The 22,209-nt window shown below is 35.7% G+C and overlaps 1 protein-coding gene across 3 annotated transcripts in view; it reads left to right on the top strand.

Moving 5' to 3' along the window:
• Positions 1–27: 27 nt before the first annotated feature.
• Sybu (syntabulin) overlaps positions 28–22,209 on the top strand; it is a 101,558-nt gene continuing 79,376 nt past the window's right edge. For 2 of the 3 annotated variants that reach the window (XM_048802025.1, XM_048802024.1), the window contains exon 1: positions 28–118. Coding sequence is in view for 1 of the 3 variants with exons in the window: in XM_048802026.1 (XP_048657983.1) it covers positions 94–118 (25 nt within the window). In the remaining 2 variants the exon portion in view is untranslated. The remainder of the gene's footprint in view (positions 119–22,209) is intronic. The other variant, XM_048802026.1, reaches the window with a different exon arrangement.

Here is a 22,209-nt window from a genome sequence, read left to right as displayed (position 1 = left end):
GCGCAAACCCGCAGCGACGCGGGGTCCTGCCCGCTCGCGGCCCAGCCGGACCCCCACCACTTTGGCTCACGGAGGTGCCGTCTGGAAGGCGCGATGGATCCCTTCTGCGAGAGAAAGGGTAAGACCAGGGCGTCTGTGTGGGCACAGGAGGGCAACTGATGCCTTGGGTCCAATGGGGGTTGAGGTGGGAAGCTCTGACCCCGGAGCCACCCCCTCAATTGAGGGATGTATCCAGAATGCTCAGGGAAAGACAGAAGTAGGTCATGGAAATGGGACATCAAGGGACTCCCAACAGAAGATGATGAGGGGACAATGTCCCTGTTTGGTTATTACAATGATTGAGCTTTGTGACAAGCAAACTTGGCGTTTGGGGTAGATTTTTTATCTCCCTACATTATTTTCCTCAGGAGCGGGGTTTGAAAATGGTGCCTTCTGAAAAGTAAGGAATAGGTGGTTTCCAAAGGGCTCAGTAGTTCTTTCCAAAGTTGTAGACTGTCCAGAATCCCCAGAGGATCCTTTTCAAGTTTCTGCTTCCTAGGGGATTTTCCATAAAGATTATTGGAAGTGAGAAAGGAGAACCATTTTTTTCATCAATATGTTGTTGAAGGACTCAGTTGACAAAGTAAGACATCCTCATGCAGGGTACTATCAACAGGTTTGAATTTAAAAGAGTAGAGAATTGTAGAGCGGAAGAGCTTAAAATGGTGCGTGGGCTGGGATTCTTAAAAACTTTAAATGGAAGACGTCTCTTGGGAAAAACTGCTTTTTGATGTTATCTTCTTCCGTGCAGAGCAAGTAGTTTTGTAAGAGAAAGCAAAGGAGTCTACTGCCTAGTTCCTCATGATTCTCTAGTCCTGGCCCTGGCCAGTGGGCAGCTTCAGAATCTCAGAAAAGTGCTGAATTTAAACCCCACAGTTCAGAATCTTCAAACCTATAGTCTTTGCTGCAGCACAGCCAACTCAGATACTTAGCCAGGCACATTTTTGGAATGTTTGCTTCTTCTTCTTCAAGGAGTAGCCTTGGGGACAAAGAAGTTAGATGTTTTCTGTGCCAAATTTTTGCCATATGTACATTTGGTGAGAGAAGAGAACAAGTAAAATAATTTTTTTTCCTTCTTACATGCATGGGAATTAGTAGCGGTAGTATATTATTATAATGCAACTTTTGGTTATTTAATTTATTTGACAATGACACTACTTTAATGACAAATACATGTACAACACACTGTTCAATCCATTATGCTCTCCACATTTTTACATTAGACTTCATTAACTAGATTTGCACTTAACAGTTTTTAAGGTAATACTCAGATTAGATCTGAGTTCATCTAATTGTAGTATCTCTGCTGTCATAGAAACTAAAAAAAAAAAAAAAAAGATTGGTTTTAAATAATGGCCCCCTAAAAAATTGATCAAAACTTCATTTTCATGGATGATGTGTTAGTCAGCTCTGTTGCTATGACAAAATACCTGAGAAAAACAACTTAAAGGAGGAAATGTTTATTCTGGCTCAGAGTTTCAAAGGTTTTAGTCGATAGTCAATTGGCTCCTTTGTTTCTGGACTTGTGGTAGTAAGGCCCAGATGCAACAGAAAGTGCATGGTAGAGCAAAGCTTCTTACCTCACGGTTTCCAAGAAACAGAAAGCTTGAGAAGGAGACGCTAGGGACAAGAGATAGCCTGCAAGGGTCTGCTCCCCAAGAACCCATTCTTTCCAACTAAGCTCCAAGTCCTAAGTTTCCACTACTTCCTACTGGTCTATGAAAATATGATTTAATCCATTGATGGGGTTAGAGCCCTCACAACCCAACCACCTTCCAAAGATTTATCTCTGAAAACTGCTGCCTTGGAGAAAAAGCCTTCAACACATGAGATTTGAGGCACATTTCAGATCCAAACCATAGCAGAAGAGCTACTCAAGCTAGAAGTTTAACTAGCTTGTTCAAACTAGTGGTTGGCCAAGCTTACAGAAGCGGTGAGAAGAAAATGAAAGTGGCATGGCAGAGATCTTTGTGTAAGGACATGACTGTGTATCTTCATTGTGGTGGTAGTTCTACAAATCTACATGTGATGAGATGTCAGAGCTATAAACACATTGCACCAAGGCCAATTTCCTGGTTTTGATATTATACCATAGTTATGTAAGAGACAACCACTGGGGGATACTTGGTCAAAGGTACATGAGACCTCTCTATACTATCTTTGTTACTTCCTATGGGTCTTTAATTATTTCAAAATGAAAACTTGCCTTAAGGTCATTTTATAGAACATCAAATTCCAACATAGACTATTTTTCTAAATAGGTACACAAAATAATTTGTTTTACTATATATGCTGAGTATTTTATACATACTTAAAATATTTGTGATATAAACTCATACCTGCATGCTTCTTTATTGATATTTTAAAAGATCACTCATACTTTTAAGGCATTACTTCTTGTTTTAGTCAGGTTTTTTGTTTGTTTGTTTGATTTTTTTTTTTTCTGGTGTGGCCAAAAGACCTGACAAAACAATTTTAGAGGAGTAAAAGGGTTTGGGGGTTCTCACAATTTCAGAGGTATCAGTCCATAGAAGGCTGGCTCCATTCCTCAGGGCTCAAGGTGAGGCATAATATCATGGCAGAAAAGTGTGGTGGAGAAAAGCAACTGGGAACTTGGCACCAGGAAGCAGAGAGAGAGAAAGACTCCACTCCTCAGATACAAAAGATCAAAAGCATGCCCCCAATAACCCACCTCTTCTAGCTACACCCTACCTGCCTTCAGTTAGCACTCAGTTAATCCCATCAGGGGATCAATTCACTGATTGGGTTAAGGCTCTCATAACCCAATCATGTAACCTCTAAGCCTTTTTCAGTTGTCTCACACAAGAGCTTTTGGCAGACACCTCACATCCACACCATAATGCTTCTTATGCTAGGCTATCAGTATAGCCTGAGGATACTAAATAGCATCTTAGCAATAAATATTGGTTTCAGTTTGATTACTTAAAATTTGGGGAAAAAAAGAGAAGGTATCTCCTTTAAATAGTTATGCTAAAACAAAACAAAACAGGCTGCTCTAACCTTTTCCTCTCTCTCCCTTTCTCCCTCTACCCCGCCTGCTCCCCTGTATGAAAATACTGAAATCTTAGGTCTGCAGTTGTTCTTTCTTCTTAATAGGATGTTACCTGTGTTTCAGGTGACTGAACCCATAGCTATCACCCAGCAGAAATGATAGGAAGGGATTGGCTTTCTATAGAAAGAAACTGGTGTTCATAAAGAATTCTTTTTTCAGAGAAATGAGAAACATAAATTAATTAATTAAAATATCTGAAACATCTTCCGTGGATTTTCAGAGCTATTCTCACCAACATTAGGGTGTTTCTTCTTTGAATATTAGCCTTCAATGGCAGAAGCCCCCCAAACCTAAATGTATTCTCAAATGAGAAACAGGGAGTTAAATCTTCAGTGGTCCCATAGACTGAGGTCCTTCCAGGTGCTGGCAAAGGGGAAAAAAAAAAGGCCCCTGTATACACACACTTCTGACCAAAGAAGCATCCTTCTACATGTGAGAAGGGAGGATTTCCAGAACCTGGATTTTATTAGTATACTTCATGATTTTTACCATGTCTAAATATGAACTGTATTTTATTTTCTTAATATTATTTAAATTGACACACTATTTTTTTTTCACTTAGCCTTTTTCTAAGAAATAATACCTATGAAATGCCAGGTGTCACCTGTTAGTTATAATCTTCCTAATGTGCATAAATAAATATGTAACTTCTAAGGATACTTATCTGAGGGTCACCAGAAATCATCTGTGCACCACCAGTTGTACACGTGGCACATTGAGAGACCCTGTACAATAGCAAGGCTTTGAGGAGTGGTCCAGGAAGTGATACAAGAGGAAAGCCAAGCTATGCAGAACACTTTGAGAAATAATGACATTAAATTAAATATTTGGTTCCAGATAATTTTTCCAATTATGAACTTGAGAACATCAAATTATGTTTAGAGTGAATACTAGTATTAGGGCACCCCCATTTCATCATTGAGAAGATCCAATTATCCTTATATTGAGATTAGATCTGAGTTCATCTAATTGTAGTAGCTCTGCTGTCACACAAACAGAAATCCCCAATAGCATGTGAAACCTTCCCGGTGCCTCAATGAAGTACCTATACTTCACCACATGTCTCAAGCTGACTGGGGGATACTGGGTCAAAGATACATGGGACCTCTCTATACTATCTTTGTTACTTCCAGGTGTATTTTAAATATAAGGGGAGCCGAGCATGGTGGCACACACCTGTAATTCCAGCGACTTGGGAGGCTGAGGCAGGAGGATCCTAAGTATAAAGGCAGCCTCAGCAACTTAGTGAGGCCTTAAGCAACTTAGTGAGACCCTGTCTCAAAAAATAAATAAATACAAAGGCCTGGGGATATAGTTCAGTGGTAAAGAGCACCTGGGTTCTATCCCTGGTACAAGAAAAAAAAAAAGACATTAATAAAAAGGTTGAAATCTATTATTTATTTATTTATTTATTTATTTAACAAATCCAAGATAATTCACATAAAATTTCCAAATTTTTGGCTTTCCTGGGAAAATGCAATGAAAGCAGATGGAGCTGGGTAGTTCTGGCTGCGACACATGCTCTTCTACTGCCAGTGTTGATTGCCATTGAGTTTGTACTCTGACCACTTAGCTCAATGTTTGAGTAAACATCTGAGGTTTGTGACCTCTGTCCTAATCATTTCTAAGACTACTAGTTCTAACTCTATCTGTAAATGAATGCATGAATGAGTAAATAAAAAAATAAATATAGTTAGGGTTGGCTTGCGTTATTCTTTTTTTTAAGAAAAATATTTGGGTTGTTTTAGTTATAGTTGGACACAATACCTTTGTTATTATTTATTTATTTTTATGTAGTGTTGAGGATCAAACCCAGGGCCTCACAAGCGCTAGGTGAGCACTCTACCACTGAGCCACCACCCCAGCCCTGCGTTATTCTTTTGAATCCAGGCTGGTCTCTGTGTCATTTTTTTCTTGTCTAAGTGCTCAGAAACCATATTTTTATTAATTTGTGCCGAAATATCCTAATATTTCATTTTGTTCTCACCAAGCAGTATTTTAGAGATTCGTCCTTCTCTCTAGATTTTGAAAACTAGAACTAAACACTTCATTTCTATATTTCAATCCTCAAGGCATCTTTCTCATGCTCAGGACTCTTCAAACACATTCACAGTTACACCATGATTCTGTTTGTAAAAGATGAGATTACAAAGCCTGGGATATAATTTATCTGACAAATTAAATGCCATTAGAGAAGTTTGTAGCATTACATGGCCTTAGCTTCATTCTCCTTTACCAAGTTATTCAGTCTTTTTAGTTTGGAGATCATCTTTAGTTGGCAGAGAAACAAAAGACTAGCTAAGAAGTTCTCTATTATTTTAGTCATCTATCATTGTTAAATAAACTGCAATAACTAGTGGGTTTCTTTTTTAATTTTTTTAAGTTGTTGATGGACCTTTATTTTATTTATTTGTATGTGGTGCTGAGAATCGAACCCAGTGCCTCATGCATGCTAGGCAAGCACGCTACCACTGAGCCACAACCCCAGCTCCCAACTATTGGTTTTATACTTTTCTTTCTCTTACTTCAAACATAATTTAAATGAATATTTTTCTGTTTCTTAACATTTTTGCAAGTCATAGTTTAAAATTAGATTCCAGTTTTCCTGAAACCCTGTAATTAAGTCTTACTGTATCATATGTTCTCAGGATCACAACCTTGGATTTTTTAATTATTCACATTAATAGTAGAATCTGATTTTAATATTATCCATCACCATTGTTTAATGTATAAATGTGGTCACATGAGATAGAGATACAAAATAATAACATGACATCTGGCTCTTTTTTAAATATCTATTTTCTAGTTGTAGCTGGACACAATACCTTTAACTCACTTACGTATTTTTATGTGGTGCTGAGGAAAGAACCCAGGGTCTCACACGTGCGAGGCGAGCGCTCTACCCACTGAGCCACAACCCCAGCCCGACACCTGACTCTTTATGTTGAATGCACAAGTTGAACAGGGAAAGGGAAGGAATAGGAAGTTATTTAATTTTCCAAAACTATGGAAAAAAACATGAATTTAATCTTAGAAAAATGAATATTTTTTATTCCCCGAAGAAAATGATGAACCTTTGGTGACCCAACCAAAGACAATTTCCTGAGTTAAAACTATAGAAATCAATCTTAGGTTCAACTTACTAACAGTGAGCATTTCTTTCCCAAGGGCAGAGCTGACATCTTTTGTAGTATAAAGGAAGAATAGGGTAGGAGGTAATATTAACCAGTCTTCTCCCTTCTTTCTTGGTTTAACTTGTTCCCAGGGAAGCTCAATTCATAATTTCATCAATTTCATACCATTAATACACATTAAATTAACTTTAAAAGGTATGGAATAATAGTTTGAGTGAGTAGGCACCATTAAACCTAATGACACTTAAATGCGTTTATCACAGTGATGCTTGTCTTTGAAAAGACCATTATGTTTTTCCATAAGATAGAAAGGTTCAAAGTGTAAACTTCATATTATCCAGCTAAAAACTTCTTATTATTTGAATCTTAAAATGTATTGAAATGGAAGATGGCTACTTTAAAGTTTTTTCTTGATTTTAACCTAGAGAGATTAGGAACAGATCCCCTAGAGTAAGGCTGGATGCCTTGTCCATGGTGCTGAACCTGCCTCTTCGGTGATCCCACTACAGAGTTAGGTACAGAAAGAAATTCTATTTTTTAAGGATTTCTTCTAGTTAATGAGTTAAAGAAATGCAAATATTGACTTTGGAATTCACTTATTGTTCAAATTTGTAATCACCATAGCAAGTAATTTGCATACATTAATAGTTTGTGTATTTGGATAATGTTGAGGATGAATTTAAAATATTTGTCTTTAACCTATTTGAAGTACATTTTAAGATTTTTCATAATTTTAGTACTTTATTTTCTTTATTTATTAAAGTATAATCACAGAAATACTATTTAATAGTTGCAAATTTTTATTTCTTTCCAGAAACTCTTCCTTTGGGATTTTCTCAGGCCAATAGTAATGCTTTTCCTATTTGACTTTTATTACAGTAGTCATTTTAGGCATTCTTCATACATTTGTTTGCGGAGGGGTACCAGAGATTGACCACTGAGCCACATTCCCATTCCTATTTCGTATTTTATTTAGAGACAGAGTCTCACTGAGTTGTTTAGTGCCTCACTTTTGCTGAGGCTGACCTTGACCTTGCAATATTCCTGCCTCAGACTCTAGAATTGCTAGGATTATAGGCATGCACCTGGTTTCTTCATACAATTCAAACCACAGAAAAAGTCCTACATTTTCTGATAATGGACCATTGTTTGCATTACTTTTATATGTATATAAAATACTATCAGTTACAGATTAAATCAATGAATACTTAATAGACACAATTGTGAGGATTACAAAGAGTTTTCCTGAATAAACTTTGCCTCTGAAGCCTAAAATTCAATGATTATTTCATATGCATGAAAAATAAAATAATAACACAAAGCAATATATGTCACAAAAATTCAAGATCATTAAGGAACTGACAATTTAACTAAAATTTGATACAGTTTCTGACACACAGTGTTAGAAATATTAGTTAAGTGTTAAAATGTGAATAAATGAATAAGTGCAAAAGAGCTAGAATTGGTGGCAATGATTCCATTGTGTTGGTTTAGAGTGACCCACACAGAAAGGGTCATGCTTTTCCAATTATTAAGTTATAGAAATTGATATGTATTTATTTGTTTTTCCCAATGAATTAAATTATAAAGAACAAAATAATTTTAACATTCTTAGTGTGTGTTTAATGCTAGTTATTCTTAAAGGGTTTTATCTATTTCCCTTAATTTAATGCTCACTACAACTATTATCATTCCTTCTTTACACATGAGGAAACTAAACTGACTCTTAAGTAACCTAGTCAATAATTAGGGATTCAGAATCAAAATTCAAAACTGTCTAATTCTGAATTTTTAACCAGTACAATACCAAGACCTCAACCAATCCCTTGGAAATTAAGTGCCTTTGTAACTTCCATGTCATAATATAAATTCTACCTCTTTAGAAATCTTTCTCTTGACCTGTTTTAAAAGATATCTTACCTAGCCAAACTTCTTTTCCTAGATAACAGTAAAGAAGTCACTTTTCTCCCTTTGGATAACTGGGGAAAAGAAGGAGAAAACCAAAAACAGCCAAGAGCCACAACTATGTCTGGATTAATATGGGAAGAAAATGATGGGGGAGGGGGGAAGGATAGCTAGTCCTCTCTACTCTCCGCTGTTATTTATAATGTTTTGGGGGCTGTGCAACAGTGATAATACTCTGAGTGTGTTCTTTCCTACTTCTTTTTTATATTGAAGTATCTATGACAGGGGTCCAGCAAAATACTTGAAGAAAAATATTGCAGGCAATGAGACTTATTTTCCAGTTTCCAAAAAGACTGAAGTTAAACACCTGGGCATGTAGATGATTACATTTTTATACATTAAACTTATTTACAGAAGCTTCATTACAAAGCCTACTAAGTCATTTTCTCACATTTCTTCCTGTCTGGTTGATATTTCTTGTCTCTCTCTTTCTCTCTCTCTCTCTCTCTCTCTCTCTCTCTCTCTCTCTCATGCACAGGCACACTAACTACTGGGGATCAATATCAGGGCCTCATACATGCTAGGAAAGTTTATGTAACATTTTTTAAACAATTTCAAATCCAGCATCTATTAATAGCTGTCACCATTAATCATCACTAAAATTTGCCCATAAATGCCACCAATCATCATAAACTCAACTGAAAAGTAAAAATACTGATCATTTTTCAAAAAGAAGAACTAGGAGAATAGATTTAGTAGGATAGTTGTATTAAGCACATAAATTCTTTTTTAAAAATTTTTTTAGAGAGAGAGAGAGAGAGAGAATTTTAATATTTATTTTTTAGTTTTCGGTGGACACAACATCTTTTATTTTTATGTGGTGCTGAGGATCGAACCCAGCGCTCTGCGCATGCCAGGCGAGCACGCTACTGCTTGAGCCACATCCCCAGCCCATAAATTCTTATCATTTATAAATTTGCATTCTGACATCCAGCTAAGGAACTTAAAAATGAAAAGTTAACTAAGTCCAATAGTGCTAAAAACACTCCATATACTGGCAATGCCTAAACACTCATTTTCCTCATTGGTGAAGGAAAACACATTTTGATTCTTGCTGAAATGATGATCAAGTTATGCATTAGATAAAGTGACTGATATATTATTGATGTGCTCATTAATCCTGTATTTGACAGTAAATATACACAGAGACTTGTAAGTTAAATATGTGATGACTTCATCACTTGCTCTAAATGATTTTTTCCCCAGTCATTGAACAATGTGTTCTATTATCTAATTATCACAGACAATGAGAAAAAAAAAAACCTTATCAATTATGCAGGCACTGGGAAAAGGGATAATATAGCACATAAAATATTTCTAAATTCTTTTTAAAAACTTGGGATTGGATAGTAATCCCCTGCCTTATATTCCCATATTAATGAAAAACAGCATTAAACATGATTTGAAATTAAACTTCTCCTGTACTTTAAAATATATCATGTTAGCACATGGATAATTATATTGTTAGATATTTTTCTCTTCATGGCCTTAAATTTTTCATAGCATTTCTCATTCCATCCTATGCTTTGATCTATATTTCACTGCCCTAAGGAATTTCTTCTCTTTCTACTAACTGCTTTTATATATGTCCATGAAAATTTTGCACACCAGGGAGAAGAAAATGATGAAGAAAATTCAAAGACACACCCTTGACTTCCTTAATGGACATTCACAAGAAATGGAGAATTTCTTTTTTCAATGCCTATAATATAGGTATGTCTCTTACAAATGTAATCAGGTAATGTGAATGTGACCGCAAATTTCCAACTGTTCAGATTGACACATTTATTGTGTGGCTTGTTCTACTGGTACACAAGGGAGGTCTCATCTTCTGGGACTTGTTTTTTTCCCCATCAGGATTTTTAAGCTGGAAGCTTTGTCAGGCTACATCAGTGTTCCCTGAGCAAGCAAGAATGCAAACTGTGATTTTAGCATTTGCATTCTACTTAGAACAAAGGGAGGCGCCAGGAAGCATTACACACCAGTGTGGATCTTGCTGGTTTCCATTTAGAGGGTACTCATAGCCATCTGACTCTTGGGTTCATTTAAACAAGTCTCCAACCCTTGGCCCCAGAGCTGAAGCCTTATATAGCTCCTTCTACTTGCCTGAGCCAGTAATTTTGGTAACTTCTCCCCAACAGGTAAGTTTGCTTGGGATTGAGGGAAGAATATTTACTTTTCTAGGGGATTATATTCTTGTCAAAGATTTGTTGTAAAAATATTTATGAAGATGGATTAACTAAACCATATTTTTAAAATGTTGCTGAGTTTCCAAAGAAGCCTAGTTTGGGAGTTATAGGACTGTGTAGAAAATATAAATTTCCAAATGGACATTTCAGCTGAATTTATGCTGCCTGAGTTATACTTCTTGCAAAGAAATTACATAAGCCACTCATTTAAAAATTATCCCTTACTTATCATTAGGGTAGAAAGCAGTTTTCCTCGTATAAACCATACAATACTAAAGTTCTGTGTTCTTCAGTGTGAGTATCTGTGATCTGACTGACAAGAAGAGAACTACTAGCAAAAATGGCATGCACCTATTCCCATACTTTCCATATTATAACAGTTGAGAGAATGATTGGATTCCAATTAGCTTCTATTCAGAGTTTATTCCAAGTTACATAATTTTATACTACAAACTTTGCCTAATGTTCTTGATCTAGAATCATTTTTCATGAAATGTATTTGAATGCGATATGTTAGTTGTTTTGAGGTTGTTTAAATGTGGCTGAAAATTAAATTCCAGTGGCACTTAGAACCCACTGGAGCATTACTGTAAGAACATATCTGAAGAAGGCTGTCTGCCACCTTCGTTGAGCTTCCCTCCAGGCCCCACTGAAAGAGACTCTTTGAGGTTGAGTCTGAGTATACTTCTCAGAGGACACATCTAAGAGAATGCCCCATGTGTATATATTCCTTCTATCTCTAATGGTATGAATGAATAATGAATAAGAAGCTTATGAAATATGCACTGAAATAGCCTTCCTCTGTCTTTAAGAAAACTATGCCACACCCATACATATTAGGGAAAAACTACTGAAATAAAATGTTCCTCAAATTTAATATGACTGTACCTTAAAGAATGGTTTTCTGCAAATAAATTTAGTTCACGCTGTCAGAAAAAGAATTATTATGGGGGAAGAAAACCAACATTACACATTTGAAGTGAAGATTTTCATAGCTGCTTACTATGCTATAAATCAGAAAGAGCAAGTAACTCATCTAGTAGATTTATAATTTAAAGAGTTGTTTCAGCAAGTCTTTTAAAAAGAATCTGCAGGGTGTTTTTTTTTAATCCCTTAGAACACAAAGAGGAGAAATTCTATATCAAGGTTCCCTTTGAGACTTAGACAAAGTAAAGCAATGTCTCTTCTCTCCTCTCTCTCTCTCTCTCTTTCTCTCTCTCTCTCTCTCTCTCTCTCTCCTTTTCTCTTTCTTCTTTCTCCACCTTTCCTTTCTTTAGGAAAAAACAAATTATATTACCAAATTATGTTATATTTGGAAGGGAGGGAAGAAGAGAAGGAATCAGGATTGGGGGGGGATGATATCCTGGCAGAGAGGAGGCAAATGTTCTTTAATTTAAAACTTTATATAAAATCTTATATTTAAACAGTGATGAAATAAAAGTTTTAGAAGTGAACCACCCTTTATGCCTTCATTCATTGGTACTGATGGGAACAAGAAGAAATTAATTATACAATAGCCTCATAGAAATAATATAGAAAAAATATCATAGTGAAAAATCAACAATATTCAATAGAAATCAGGCGAATTAATATATAAGAAAATAGATTATAAGATGCTATCAGAAAAGAATTATTATGGGGGAAGAAAACCAACATTACACATTTGAAGTGAAGATTTCCATAGCTGCTTACTACACTATAAATCTATAAGGTAATAAATCTGTAAGGTAATATTATTAAAGTTGTATTTTTCTGGAAATTTTTTTACACATATGAAGTCTTATTGTTCAATTTTTCCTTAGAGTAGAATTTAACCTGTTTAGTATTATTTTAATCTTTTTATTAGTACATTAATACATTCATATATATGTTGGTAATAGCCAATAACAGAATAAAACAGAAGCTCATTTCTACATCATTAAAATGAATTTATTTATTAGAGTTCTGCTCATAATTTTGCTGCCCTCACTAGTCTTTTCTTTGTTTGACCTAAGCTTGCTAAGCCTCTACATTATTACTGAAAACAAATGTGATGGTCATAAGCATCCATCAGTTATTGAATTGCTTTGGCATGGTTTACACATGTAGCTAGGATTCAGGTTCAGTCAATACTACTTGTGCAAAGACAGTTATAATCAAGGAAAGGACATTTAAGCTAACAAATAAATGTCCTTTATATGGAAACTCTAAAATCAATAATATATTCTTTCCTGTTGTGAATAATAGCCTCTGGCGGCCTTGCATCTTCCTTAAACAAGTAGGGGAAGAAAAGTGAAGAAAGGAAAGAAACAACCTACAGCAGTTTTTAATTGATACAAGGAAACCACTGTCTCTTACTTATACTCCAGATGTTAACATACAGTATTTGCATAACATCTGACCTCCTATGAAATGAATGAATGAAGAAATGAAGGAATGACAGTGTTTTCCTGTTGAAGTCAAACATGTAGATATGTTCTACATAATAATACTGCATAAATGCAACGTATTCAATCAAATTTTATAGAAGTCTATGCCAAAACCAATAAATATTTTCAATCTTATAGATTTATTGCTTTATCGAGTAATTCAATGGGGGAAATAAGCCTGCATTTCTACTACCTGGTAACATTTTGCTCTGTTTTCAAAGACTCCCCTTTTATAGGTACTTAAATATTGGACATGTGGATGAATTTCAATCCATTTGTACTTAAAATTTAATGATTGAATTAAATACAAACATTTACTATTTTTCATAAAATACACATAATAAAAATCAAGAGGAATTTCAGGTTACAAATTACTGAGCTTGAGTTGCCAACCCAGTTTTTTCTACTGTGACCTATGATGAAGTACTATAAATTTGGAAATAAAACATTTAGCATTCAATGTGGCTCTGGCCCAGTCTGAATTGTAGTCATCTTGAGAACTTCATCATTGCCAGCAGTAGTCTGAAAAACCAAGATATTATTTTGCTATTTTTAAATGATACCATGAAGACTACGCTTTTTGCTTTTATTTTTCTTGTTGGACAATTATTTGGTAACACCTTTCTCAAAATTACTCTTCATTCCCTCTTTTCCTAGCATTCATATGCATAGACAAAGGTGGTAGAGTTACATCATGTGCTGGGATTAGTTTTTAAAGAAAGCAGGCAAAGCAAATAATAAAATCTTATTTAAAATATCTTTAAAATATCTCAGAAAATTCTTGTCCATTAAGTTTGCTGTTCATTTTCCTTCTAGAATCAGAACAGGCCTTTTTTTTTTTTTTTTTTTTCAAATTGCAGCTGAAGTTGTTGACTTACAATTAGAACCCTGACATAAAAATATTTGGATCTTTAAACATAAGAACACACATGGTTCAGTGAAATGTGAGCACCCAGCAGATCCACACCTCCCATGTGCTCTCACTCCCAGGACTAAGGTGGACTTGAAGAGCTTTTGTCAAGTGGGAGACCTGTTTGATTAAACTCTCTGAGTTTGATTAATTTAAATGACACTCGGACAAGATTCCACTGTTTTGCCAAAAAGTCTTTTAGTCTCCTTGAACGAAAAGCTTCACAGTGTCAGACCGGTTCTAAGAGCTGTGCAGGACGTGGTAAAACACATAGTGAACTTGAGTCTTGGTGTTAAAAGCTATGAGTTTCAAAGCCATTCTTACCAGATATCTCATTTACAACCAGTTACTCCAACACCTCATGCTTCAGTTTCCTTAATTATCAGATATGGGTCATAACACCCACCTCAAACAATTAAGGTTTAAATGACAGAACATTCATTTAGCCTAATATAGTGTTTACCAATAAATGGTAGCTATTATCAGTGATTTGAATAATGACTCTTTTAAGACATTTTTTTTTCTTTTTTAAAGCCATTGTGGTGGTAGAGAACAATTTATATACAGGGTACCAGGTGTATCTCATCTAGTCCTTCTTAAATTACCATGTTCCTTGTCTTGTATTCCTTGTCTACCCATTCTGTCATTTCAAAATAAACTTAAAAACTAAAAATATGCAATATACTTTAACTATTCTTAATTTACTAATATTACTATTCTCCAATTTTGCGGATTTTATTTGGTAGGAACTAGGCTATGCTAAGATGCTTTATTCTGACCTGTTTTAAGAGACAGAGAAATATAAAATATGCTTTGAAGAGTTTTGATTCATCCAGTTGGAGAGGTTTTAGGAACTATTTAAGACATGAATTACCACATTTTCTTTGTGGTGCTACTGAAAAGGACCAAATTGATGATAATGATATTTTGGTGCCCTTCTTCTTTCTTCAGGGAGTACAAATCATTACAAAAACAATATGAGTAAACACCCTTGACATATATCCAAAGAAGTTCATGCTGCTACATGTTCTGTTGTATGTAATAATTGATTTAGTTTGAAAATCTACCTTCTTATTGTAGTATTACCAATTCTGGGTGAAAAATGAGATGGATCATTTACCTTTACATGAGAGAGCAAGCTGAAACAAGATAATGGAGCTTCAGAAGGTAGGATATAAGAGAATATCATGTCAACCTAATCTGGTTTCCAAAGGCTATAAGCTCATAGGAAAAGTAGATGTTATTTATAATATTAAGGGGGTTATATTCTAATATCAGAGCTCATACTATATTTTTAAATATATAATTTCCCAACTTTGAATAGAGCAGTGGTTTATATGTTGAGGACAATCTTGTCTCCCAGGGGACATCTGGTAATGAATGTCTGGAGACAAGTTTGGCTTGTCCTAACCTGGCTGGGTACAAGGAAGGGTAGCAATTGCTCCTGGCTTTTAGTGGGTAGAAGCTGGTGATATCACTAAACTTCCTACAGTACAAAGAACAGCCCTTACTACTAGAATTATCCAGCTCAGTATGTTTGTCATGCTGAGGTTCAGAAACCCTGGAGTAAAGCCAGGAACTTTTAAAGAATATGTTGTGCTACGGGATATTTTCCGTTCCCAGTCCTGATCCACATTGCTGGAACAGCACTCTCTACTCTTCTGCGGCCTTGGTGTTTGTCTTCCATTTTAAAGCTGCAGTTTTCCAGGGTCCTATTTACAGAATGTGCCATGGTTACTCAGTTTCTAACGGAGACGAAAAGTGCTTTGGAAACTTAACAAGAAACATGCAAGCTCTCAGTAAAGAGAACTTGTGGAAAGCGAAAACTGAACAGCAGGCTTCTAGTTTCTTCTCTCCCCAAATGGCCTTAGTAGATTCAAAAATGGTAAGTGTGAATCAAACTGCTTTGTATTTTAAGTTAGAAGCAGTTGGGAAGCATTGGTAGAATGCCTTCAGGACAAGAAATCTTCACCGTCACATGATCACTTATTTAGAAATGTGATGAAGTGTGAAGAAACTGCACCAGCAGGAAGAGTTATTTAAAATCTTAAAAAACTGAAAAACAGTTTCGTAGAACATGTACGTGCTTACAAATCAGCTGGCACAGGCAGTAGAGCTTTCTTGTTTGTCACAAATCCACTGAATTTTCTTAACTAATAAGCCAAAAGGGAGCTCAACAATAATTTATCTGCATTAATTATTTGAGTTGGAGGGGGACATGGAGCTTTTCACCTTTAACCTAATTTGCTTCATTTAACTCTAGCCAAAAAAAAAAAAAGTGAAACATAAATTTTAAAACTTACAAAGTAGGTGTGTCTTACCCATTTAGGTTTAAAGAATTTAAAGCCTTTGACCAGGTTAAAGCTATCAGAACACTCTCCTAATGGACCTTGCTATGACCACTAATCAATGTCAATGTATAGACCTCTGCTATCCAACATGGTAATAGTAGCCACATGCATATTAACCTCTGGAATGTGGCTCATCTGAACATCTGAATTAAGATATGCTGCAAGTGTAAAACACAAATCGTTCAAGCAACTTGGGACACTGAGGCAGGAGCATCACAAGTACAAGGCTCGTCCCTGAAACTTAGTGAGAACCTTAGCAAGTTAGTGAGACCCTGTCTCAAAATAAAAATGACTGGAGATGTAGCTCAGTGATAATGCAAACCCCAGTACTGCAAAAACAAACACAAACAAAAAGACCACACAAACCAGATGTTGAAGGTTTGCATCACCCCCCAAATAAAAAAGCCTTATTTTAATTTTTATATTGATTACATTTTTGAAATTATAAAAATTTGGATGTATTAAATTAAGTAAAATATATTGTTCGATTCATTTACTTCTTTTTTGCTTTTTATGTTGTTAGTTGAAAACTTGAAAGAACATTTCAAGTGGCTCATTATATTTCTATCTTATTGTTCTGACTGAAACCTTCCAGTTTCAGTTAAGTAATCACTTTCATGATCAAGTAGGCGTTTAAGAATGATGCCAACAGGAGGAGAAATGCATAATCCTACATAGTTTGCTAGTTCTTTTGTTATGTGGCATCACTTTCACGTGTTAAAGACTGATTTCCCTATTTCTGCCCCTCAGGATCCTTCTGCCTCCTGCATAGCATCTTCTAAATCCCTTTCCTCCCAACACCCTGCATTCTGTGTTTTCCAGGTCAACATTCCCTTTGATTGGGATGCCTTCTTCACTTACCTCCACCTCTACCTTGAAGACTTGATTTAAAATATTCTCTCCTTATGAAAGTTTCTCCCACCTTCAGGTGGCCTCTCCCTCTTCAGACCTCTTGGGCATTTAATTGCTACCTGCCTTTCTCAAAACACTGCAAACACCCATATTGCCAGATGTTATATTTTCTGAGGGGGAAAAAAAAAAGTTCCATGGCTAAATGAGTTAGGAAAGCACAGTGAAATCCTCTTGGAGGATTTCTTAGTTCCTTTCATAGCTTAAATCTCGATTAAGAATTTGGTGGGGGAAGGATACTGAGGATTGAACTCAGGGGCACTTGACCACTAAGCCACATCCCCAGTCCTATTTGTATTTTATTTAGAGACAGGGTCTCACTGAGCTGCTTAGTGCCTCACTTTTGCTGAGGCTAGGTTTGAACTTGCAATCCTCCTGACTCAGCCTCCTGGGATCCACTGGGATTATAGATGTGCACCACCAAGCCTGGCTGGACTAAGAACTTTCCAAAAAAAGCAATATGGAACACAGCATTTTCCATATTTTTGACAGGAGCACATTTTTTTTTCTCCAAGAATAATACAGGACTGAATTCTTAGCAACATACTTTGAGAAACAATGTTATATACTATTAATTGGCACATGACTCTTTTGTGGCCTTTTCTTCTCTTGTTTGGGGCCATTATATAAATCTCATTCATTTGCTAGAAGTTTCAGACTTGTATTATTTTCTTGGTTTCTACTGAATGTACCTTAGGATCAGACCCAAATTTCTCTTAGTAGCCTACTCTAAATATTATCCATGACTTTTTCTATATCATAAATATGTTTTCATCATTGATGAGAAAGTGTTATTTACAATCTGTTTACTATGTTTGTGGCCAGGTTCTTTGAGAGGTTAAAGAAAAAGTGAAACACATACTTCTTTTGCCTTAATGAGGGTCGTAATCTGGTCGGGAAGAAAAAGTTAAACTGATCACTAGAAAGCAAAGGGAATATGAATTATCACTTCTGTGGAACATATACTTCAGTTCAGAAAGGGGGAATTGGAAGTGTGACCAAAATAATCAAGTAAAGCCAATCTGTTGAAAGACTATTGAATTCAGAACCATCATTTGCACTATGTTCTGGCTGATATGGGAAAAACCATGGAGATTTTTGAGAAGAGGGTCCACAAGCACAGGGGGACTGTGAGAGGCTGGGAGGGATGACCATGACAGTGACTGTGGGCATTAGACTATGTTGGAAGGCTGTGTCTCTCTAGGGCACTGGCCCTGGGATCAGAGCAAGAGCAGTTTTTGAGAGAGGAACAAATGCAATCCAGTAACTGACTAGACATAAGTGGTTAAAAACAAAAATGTCAGTGAGATGGTCAAAAATGATCCAGGGTATTGAGCACAGATTAAAAAATAATAATAGCTAACAAGTTTGAGCATTTTCTCTGTACCAGGTAGTATTTTGTGTGCCTTTTCAGGATTTTCCTGGGTTTTATGATGCAATTATTGATGTAAGTACTAACATTTCTCCATATTATTAAATGAGAAAACTGAAATTTATAGAGGAAGTATAAGTTGTTTAAAGTCATGGCTGAGCAAAAATTTTAATGAAGGCAGCCTAAATCTAACGCTCTAACTTCTGTGCTATCTTTGTCTCATATTCTAAAGAAATGATGATAACATAGATAAATTTGGGATCAGGAGCTAATTTTAGAATAAGAAATCATGACTTATTTAAAATATAGTTTGGGTTGGAAACAATAGTATTTCCAAGTAGACATGTCAGGTGAGATTTAGAGATAAAAGACCTCATCTTGGATAAGCTGGAGATCCAAATAGTTATCATTAGAGAGAAATGACGTTCTCAAGAGAAGAGATCATAACAGAGGTATTAAAGATTGCAATTTTCAATAGATAACTACTTCTTGGAAGTAATGAATTTGTAAGCATTGCATATTGGTATTTCATGTTATGTGACCCTAGCCTCATGCTCTACAAACTTCTTTGACCACACACTTCTATTATAAAGAATTGCTGAGCATATGTCATTATTATATATAATTTTTTTCTCCGTTATTCTCATATGATAATGTAGCTAATGGAAGAGTTCATACTGGGAAAGCAGGCAGCTTTACCAATTTCTGGTTTGCTTCTTGCACTTTCAGCCATAAATTCAACCTGGGTTTTCCTTGGCAGGACACTTTTTAATGTATTTATTCAACTCACTGAATTAATACCTTTCCATATTAAGCAAGCTCATGTGTACTCCCACAGTGTTACAAATGTATCGTAAGTGAAAGGAAAATATGATTGTCTAGGCCTGCCTTATGGATCTCTCCTGCTCACTGCGCCTGGATGGCGCCAGCCATCTGATTTAGGAGCTCATTGAGGGTTGTGGTATCATCCTGTATATTAAATACCATAATTTCTAATTTACAAATTGCCACTCTGTGGTTTCCTTTCTACACCCAATGATATCTTTAGCAGCTCTCCACCCTGAAGAGAGCTTCTCTGCACTTTGGAGACTACTGACTTTTTTCTGAACTTTCTCAAAGACCAGAAGGCATTTCCTTATCTCCTTTTCCAGCATTTATTGGGTGGGCAAGTCTGAGATTGCTCTATCTGTACTCTGTATGGTGGGCATGCTTCTGTCCAAACCCCATACCGCCTTTCTCTTTCCAGATTCCAGTCTTTACAGTTTTAGTCTTTTCTTGCGACAGCCCCATTCCTTTTTGATTGTTTTAATTTCCCCTTCCCCTTTAATTGCTTTTAGCCTTGATATTTTGTGTTTTATAATTCTTGGATAAGACATTGAGAATTTCATAGTATTTCCAGAGTAAGCCACCATAAATTAACAGAACCATGTACTTTGTATCTTTCCAGAATCTTCTTTCATAATACCTAGAAACTCATGTATTTTCCAACAGCAAACACTGTAGAATGAGAACCTCCCTTTTACTTGTCATATATAAAAATAATACCAGGGTCAAATACTCAATAAGCATTCTCTTAGTGAAAAATAAGTTAGACACTAAAGTCAAATAATAATGTCAAAAATGTTTATTAATCCTTGTCAAGTGAGTAGAGAATATTATTAATTAATATATGTGTTTAATTTAGCTTATTGCTTTTAGATTTTAGTTTCTATATTTTTCTGTTACTCACTTCATTGTTTTCTTTAGCCTTGAATAAGGCTTCCCTATGCTTAGAAGGTAACAATCTTATTGTTAGCCACATGACCCTTAGAAACGTGTTCTCCTTTAGGCCATAGAAAATAAGCCTTAACATTGAAAAACAGTGTGAATATTAAGATACTAGACCTCAGCCAAGAATTCCAATGGGATTATTTGAGATCAGATACACTGATATAGTTAAGTACACAGTTTAGAAAATTGGTGATCTACTCATCTCTTCAAAATATATAAATAATGAAGTATATTTTAAAATAATTTGTAACTAATCAACATAGTACTGATGGGAGCCATTTATTAAAATTGTAAATGTGAAAAAATTTTTAAAGCTTACAAATAACTGAATTAACTTCCTTCCTAAGTTAACAGGGAAAAAGGCTTTGACTTTTTGATGTGCGAACACAAAATGTGGTTCAAGTCTTATTTTAAACTTAAAATCAGTATGGAAAGATATCTTTCCATACATTTCTTATTGAATAAATCAAGCCAAGTGGATAGTGACAGAAGATGTCTCAGAATTAGGAATTTTTTAGAGTATTTCATCAGAAATACCTAGCTAACTGGCTTCTTGATTCATAAACATTAAGGTTAAAATAAAAGCATTTTTTGTTCTTTTCTGTGAAATATTTATATCTTCACATGAAAAATGCACTTAGAATCATATTAATATAATTATTTCAAAAACTGATTTAAGAAACAATTTATCTCTAGAACTAATTAACAATCGTAAATATCTGTATTTCTCTTGCCATATAGTTTGCTCAATTGCAGTGAATGGAAAAGTGCTATAAGATTGGGGGGTAGGGGGAGTGAAAAACAGGAATAGAAGGGAATGACTGAATAGCTCTTGGTGTGGGGATACTAAAAATGGCAGGCACAACTGAGGAGCCCCTGTGAATCTGGTGATAAGATTGTGCTGAGTAAAATTTTTTGTTCTCTACATACAAAAGAAAAATTCAAATTCGGCCAGTGTGAAATATAGCACTGCTCTTGCCAGTGACATCATGGACTTCTTGTTGAAAGATAGAAATGTAGGGCTGGGCTCAGTTGCCCAGTGTGCACTGAGAACTTCAGTTTGGTGGTCATGAATAGAAGTTTTATAGGTGCTGATGCAAACAAAAGGCAGCAGATTGTCCAGTTGCTTTTTATTGCCTACACAGGGACTAAATTGGTAATTCCTTTGGCTAAATTGTCTCACATTGTCAAGCTAGAAATCCATCAAGACTATCTTTTGGAAAGAAAATGTAAACTCACCCACATGGGTGGAAAAGTCATCAAAGATGATATGATTGTCACCTTTCAGTGAGCCCAGTATTTTTCCATCCTTATTGGAAAACACAAAGAGTAGGAGAACAAATGTGCTAGTTATCTTGAAATAATGTATATGTTCTATGTGGGTAAAATCACTTTACCAAATGTAAATTATTGGTTTAAAAGAGGCTAAGAAGGTTAATGAATAAGGTTAGATAATATTATTCTTCATACAGTCTCAGAGTTGGGAGTGGGTGTAAAGAACAATCATATTGGTACGATAGATGACAGCATTGGCTCTCGTCTCCCAATAAAGAGACTTTTCTGACTACCCAAGAAGTAAATGCCCTTCCTATTTTCAATACCTTGTCTTAGTCATCATTTAGAGAGCTAGGAGCTATGAACACACTTAAGACACTGGCTTTGTTGAAATTTTTGCCATATTTGCTTCTTTGGATATATTAAACAACTCCCATTTGTCTTTGTGAATTGGAAACCTTTTGTAGAAGAGGATTCAACAACCCTGAGGAAGTAGATGGAATGTATTCATGGCAGCCATTATGAAGTCAAACAACAACAAGTGCTGGAGAGGATGTGGGGAAAAGGGTACTCTTGTACATTGCTGGTGGGACTGCAAACTGGTGCGGCCAATTTGGAAAGCAGTATGGAGATTCCTGGGAAAGCTGGGAATGGAACCACCATTTGACCCAGCTATTGCCCTTCTCGGACTATTCCCTGAAGACCTTAAAAGATCGTACTACAGGGATACTGCTACATCGATGTTCATAGCAGCACAATTCACAATCGCTAGACTGTGGAACCAACCCAGAAGCCCTTCAATAGATGAATGGAT

Source organism: Marmota marmota, unplaced genomic scaffold (assembly GCF_001458135.2).
Source record: "Marmota marmota marmota unplaced genomic scaffold, marMar, whole genome shotgun sequence".
Taxonomy (NCBI): Eukaryota; Metazoa; Chordata; class Mammalia; order Rodentia; family Sciuridae; genus Marmota; species Marmota marmota.
This window is presented reverse-complemented; position numbering and strand designations above follow the sequence as displayed.